This window comes from Erythranthe guttata, chromosome 6 (genome assembly GCF_056151865.1).
Source record: "Erythranthe guttata isolate IM_541 chromosome 6, IM_541, whole genome shotgun sequence".
NCBI lineage: Eukaryota > Viridiplantae > Streptophyta > Magnoliopsida > Lamiales > Phrymaceae > Erythranthe > Erythranthe guttata.
The window spans coordinates 14,283,824-14,289,212 of NC_142538.1; the positions used below are offsets into that span (position 1 = coordinate 14,283,824).

At 33.7% G+C, this 5,389-nt stretch overlaps 2 protein-coding genes across 2 annotated transcripts; both read left to right on the forward strand.

Annotated features, from left to right (window-relative positions):
* The first annotated feature begins 675 nt into the window (after positions 1-675).
* LOC148770225 (uncharacterized) lies at positions 676-1,837 on the forward strand. The gene is made up of 2 exons (XM_088819060.1): positions 676-687; positions 1,013-1,837. The coding sequence occupies exons 1-2, from the start codon at positions 676-678 to the stop codon at positions 1,835-1,837; spliced, it is 837 nt and encodes a 278-aa protein (XP_088675186.1).
* A 75-nt stretch (positions 1,838-1,912) lies between these two features.
* Positions 1,913-2,317, forward strand: LOC105958069 (uncharacterized). Its single transcript, XM_088819061.1, has one exon. It carries the CDS (start codon positions 1,913-1,915, stop codon positions 2,315-2,317), a length of 405 nt encoding a protein of 134 aa, XP_088675187.1.
* Positions 2,318-5,389: the final 3,072 nt, after the last annotated feature.

Genomic DNA, 5,389 nt, shown 5'->3' on the forward strand with positions numbered 1-5,389 from the left:
CAACAACAACAACAACAACAACAACAACAACAACAACAACAACAACAACAACAACAACAACAACAACAACAACAACAACAACAACAACAACAACAACAACAACAACAACAACAACAACAACAACAATAATAATAATAATTATTATTATTATTATTATTTATTTATACAATTGGAATCAATAAACAAATACGCGAAACTTTTATATAAATTATACAAAATAAAATAAGACACTTCACAAAAATTTATGTTCCAATGCAAGGCAATATCCACTACAATATATTGAAAATATATTTTAAAGTATGAAATTTAGGATACACAATTAACTGAAATGATACGAAACTTGTTATGTACTTGAGTAATTCATTAAGTCGTAAAGTTATATTTTCCCTAGATTATTTAATGTTTTATTTAAATTGTTGCCAAATTATTTCTTTATTTATTTATATATATATATATATATATATATATATATATATATATATATATATATTAAATGGTCGGGTACTCATAACCTTTGAGGTAAAACCAGAACCATACTAAAATCGTGACAGTTTACATTTCTTTTACCAAAACCATTACCAAACCCTAATGGTTTCGGTAACGGGTTTTAAACGGAACAGATACCCATGGATAGCTAGCGGATGAGTTTTTTTTTTTTTTGCCATCCCTAGACATATGGAATACTTAGTAATTAGTTTTATTGTTTACTTAAGTAAATTTTATAAATATTAAATTGTAACTCAAACATGAATATTAATAAAAGAATTTATGAACATGAAGAAAAAAAATTAAGTAATGGACATGAATGATCAAAATTATTTTAAATTTTGAGGTGAAAAAAATAAAGTAAATATAAGGGTGTATAATTAGAAGAAAGGGAGGTCAATATAGTTTACTCAACATTTGGTTAGGGGTAAAAACATAATTACAAAAAAAATAAACGATCAAATGAGTTAAGTCTTAGCTACTAACTCAATTCAAGGGAGACATGCATAATTTTTTTTTAAATTAGAGGCAGTCTAGTTGTTATGGTAAGGATACATCTCTATGGGCTGACCCTTGGCTCGTCGACGAGGGAAGTTTCAAGATTTTTACAAGAAGACCCATTGAGTCAGCATGGCCGGACAGGGTTGTTGATATTATTGATCAAAGCACAGGTGCATGGGATGTTCCAATTATCGAAGAAACTTTTTGGCCGATCGATCGGGGCAGAATTTTATCGATCCCAGTTGGAAGCCGAGAAGCAAGAGATAGATGGGTATGGCATTACTCAGGCTCTGGAAAATTTACGGTTCGCTCGTGCTACCACAATATCATATCGGGACAAACGCTTACGAGCGGCTACAGTCCTGAGTGTAAGGGTTCGAGTAGCGGCGAAGTTGATAGGAACTGGAACGTGCTCTGGCATCTTCCCATTCCTCCAAAAATTCGGGTGTTTTTGTGGCGAGCTTATTTGGAGATTCTTCCCACGCAATCCGAACTGACTAGAAGAAGAATCTCTCAATCGGCGGTGTGTAACATATGCGGTTATGAAAGAGAAACGTCCCTTCATGTTTTTATGGTCTGTAATGGCATGGAGAGGGTGTGGAAAAATAGTCCGTTCGAGCTCAACGGGTCCAAGCACTTTGGTTCCACGTGGGAATGGATTAAATATCTTCAAACGGTTCTCCCGAAGAATAAATTCTTGCTTGCCTTAGTCGTCACTTGGGCAGCCTGGAATCAGCGAAATAAGATTGTTCATGGCGATGACGGATTAACAGGCGAAGACCTTGTGAGCTGGTGTAGGAATTTCATTGTCGACTTCCAACGCGAAACACAACTGACTATTATACCTTAACAACCCTCACACATAGCCGTTTGGAATCCACCATCGGAGGGGGAGGTAAAGGTTAATTTCGATGCATCATTCCCCATGGGTAAAGACTTCTACTCAGTCTCCATGGTTGGTCGAAATTGGAAGGGGAAATGCATTTGGTGGTCAGTGACTAAATATCCGGGAAGACCGAGGCCGGTTGATGGAGAAACTCACGCGGCCCTACACGCTTTAACCAAGGCGCAGGGAAAGAGATGGTCGAAAATTACGCTAGAAGGGGATTGTCTACAAGCAATTATGGCACTCAAAGGAGGGGAACTTACGGAAACATCTTTTGGAGCATACATAGAAGATTGTTTCAGTATTGCTAAAACTTTTGTTTCATGTCAGTTTAGTTTTGTTAAGCGGTCCGGAAATGTTCTAGCTCACCATCTAGCTTCAATGTCTGTTTCTTCTTGTACTGAGGGAGATGTCCTCCCAGCCTTTTTTGCACCATTTAATTAATGAAATTGATATTTTTCCTTAAAAAAAAAAAAATGTTGTTAATTTACACTTTATTTATATTCCATTAATTTTATAATATCTGTTTTATTTTATTTTGAAACATGTCCGGATGCACGGGGTAAAGGCTAGTTAAAACTAACTTACGAAGCAATTTTAAAAGGGGTTATATGAGATAACCCCTCATACAATTTTTTTAGAGTGATAAATCCACTTTTCTATCCAGTTGGGGATAAACTCTCACTGAGCATAATATCCCATTTACCCCTATTATATTCATAAAAATATAAGTAAATTCTTTTTGCATAATCAAATCCCATTAATTTAGTGTCCCATCAAATCTCGTAACATACAAAAATCCAATGTTTTTTTCCACATTTTTTTTATTTCTTTTTAATTTCGATAAAACGGTGTTTTTATTTATTTTAACTTTATTTATATTTTGGAGTTTTTTATTTATAAGGAAATTAGAAAATTCAGATTTTTCTTATAAATATTTTTTTTTACTTTCTACTTTTGATTTTTAATTTTTAATTTTTTTACTTTTGTTTTCACATTTCGATTTAAAAAAAATATGTTATAACAAATTCAAATCCACTATAAACTTATCGAAAACCATTATGTAATTAACGAAAATCATTATGTAATTATCGAAAACCATTATGTAATTAACGAAACCCACTATGTAATTAACAAATACCACTATGTAATTAACGAAAACCCACTATGTAATTAAAGAAAACCATTATGTAATTAACAAAACCCACTATGTAATTAACGTATTCTATTACGAAAATTCACTATAAACATATTGAAAACCACTATGTAATTAATGTATTCCATTACGGAAATCTACTACAAACATATCAAAATTCACTATGTAAATAATGTAACCCACAACGAACATCTAACAAAAACTGCTACAAAAAGTTAAAATCAGCTAAAACCAACTAAGAATTCTAAGAAAACTACTAACAAAATAAAATTCAAATTCAATTCTGAGGCTATCCAGACGGAAATTGATGGGCAAAGGTATTGAAAATGGATTGAACTACGGGTGCTTCATTATAATGCTCAATATTTCGTACTTGGGAATCGGAATCAAAGTATGCCACGACGGACTTTTGTATTTCTCTGCATCACAAAGCGTGATGAACATAATTAATTACTCAAAAAGAAAGGCACCAACAAATTCCGCTATACTGGCAATAGTAGAATTATCCGAGCATCATCTAACCTAGTCATCCTTGTTGTCATCGCTCTGCCTGCTCAAAAATGGGAAACAAAGAAAAAGAAGAGAACAACGTGTTAATTAATTTCATTTAAAAAAATCTATTTTGAAAGCAAATAATGTGAAATCCACTACAACCTCTTCAAAAACCACTACAAAAATTACGAAATCCACTATAAAAATTCCCTTACAGAGAGAAAATCCACTCCAGTTTTATCGAAATATACTAAAAACTTACGTGAATCCAGTACAAAAAATCCCCTTCAATAAAGGTCGCCATCGCAGACAATAGTAGAGTCACCTGAGCATCACACAACCTCATTCCACTTGCTGCTATCACTACTTGTGCAAGAACCTGAACCAAAAAAAAAAAAGACAACAATGTGTAAATTTAATTCATTAAAAAAAAATTGATCTCCAAAGTAAAAATTTGAAATCCACAACAATCTCATCAAAATCAACTATAAAAAACATCGAAATCCACTAAAATATTAATGTAAACAACTACGAAATTAACTTAATTCATTACAAAACAATTACAAAAATAACAAAAAAAAATTACGAATATAGAAAAAAACAACTGCATAATGTAACAAAAACAACTGTTTTACACACATTCACCAATACACAAACACTCATTCACTCTATCCCTCTCACCTCAAGCAAACCAAACATTTTTTCCTCTTCTTTCAACTTTCAATTGCAATATTTTCCTGTGTTTCTCTCAGTTCTCTCTCTGGAGAGGTGGGGACTGGGGAGAACAAATATATTATCTCTAAATTTTTCATACATATATATAAAGGGATACTGCATTATAGGAAACCATGCGTTAAAGTGAAGCTCCATTCCAGAGTAATTGACACTTTGATTTCCTATCTTTTAAAAATTAAATACATCTTTAAAAGAAAAGGAAAGGCCTAAAACAATGCAATCAAAATCTAGGGGAAATGGAAGAACGAGGGCCGGCGGGCGGTGAAGACAAAAGAGGGATGGGCGGGATGCCGGGAAGGAATGAAGGATTTTCGCAGGAAAAAAAAAATACTTGAACAGACATTAGCAAATTTCAAAACCAAAACGTGTTTGAAATCAGAAGAATTTACATCAAAAAAATCTGAAATCATGGGATGAAAATCAAAAAACCTAAAGAGGCGAAGTATTTTCGCATACCTTATAATCCGCAACCGCCGGCGAGAAAGTGAACCGCGGTGAACTTATCTATTTGCCGACGAAATATAGAGGGAATGATACAAATCGTTCTGCGTTTTGGGAAAAAAATAGGGTAAAATTCATTTTGCACCCCTGTACTATGATAAATGTATCGTTTACCCCCCTGAAGTATTGAAAACATCAAACACCCCCCTGCCGTTAGTTTTTTTCTTCTAATTCCGTTAGTCAAACACTTTGACCGACTATTGCAAAGAAATGTTGGCTTTTTTTTAATGAAAATACCCCAAAAAATTTATATATATAGGAAAACTAACGGCACAAAACCCAAAAAAATGAAAACTAAAAGCCCTGAAATCTATATATAGAAATTTTTTGGGGTATTTTCGTTAAAAAAAAGCCAACATTTCTTTGCAATAGTCGGTCAAAGGGTTTGACTAACGAAATTAGAAGAAAAAAACTAATGGCAGGGGGGTATTTGATGTTTTCAATACTTCAGGGGGGTAAACGATATATTTATCATAGTACAGGGGTGCAAAATGAATTTTACCCAAAAAAATACCAACATCGTGGGTAAGCGGATCTCGTCGGCGAGTGAGAAAACGATTAACAGGATGGACAGATCTGGTAGTATGTAATGAGGGGCGGCGATGGTGGTGGGAAAAGAGAGGGGCGGCCGG

Coding starts and splice junctions, on each gene's coding strand:
- LOC105958069 (XM_088819061.1), top strand. CDS start 1,913: ATGGGTAAAGACTTCTACTCAGTCTCCATGGTTGGTCGAAATTGGAAG.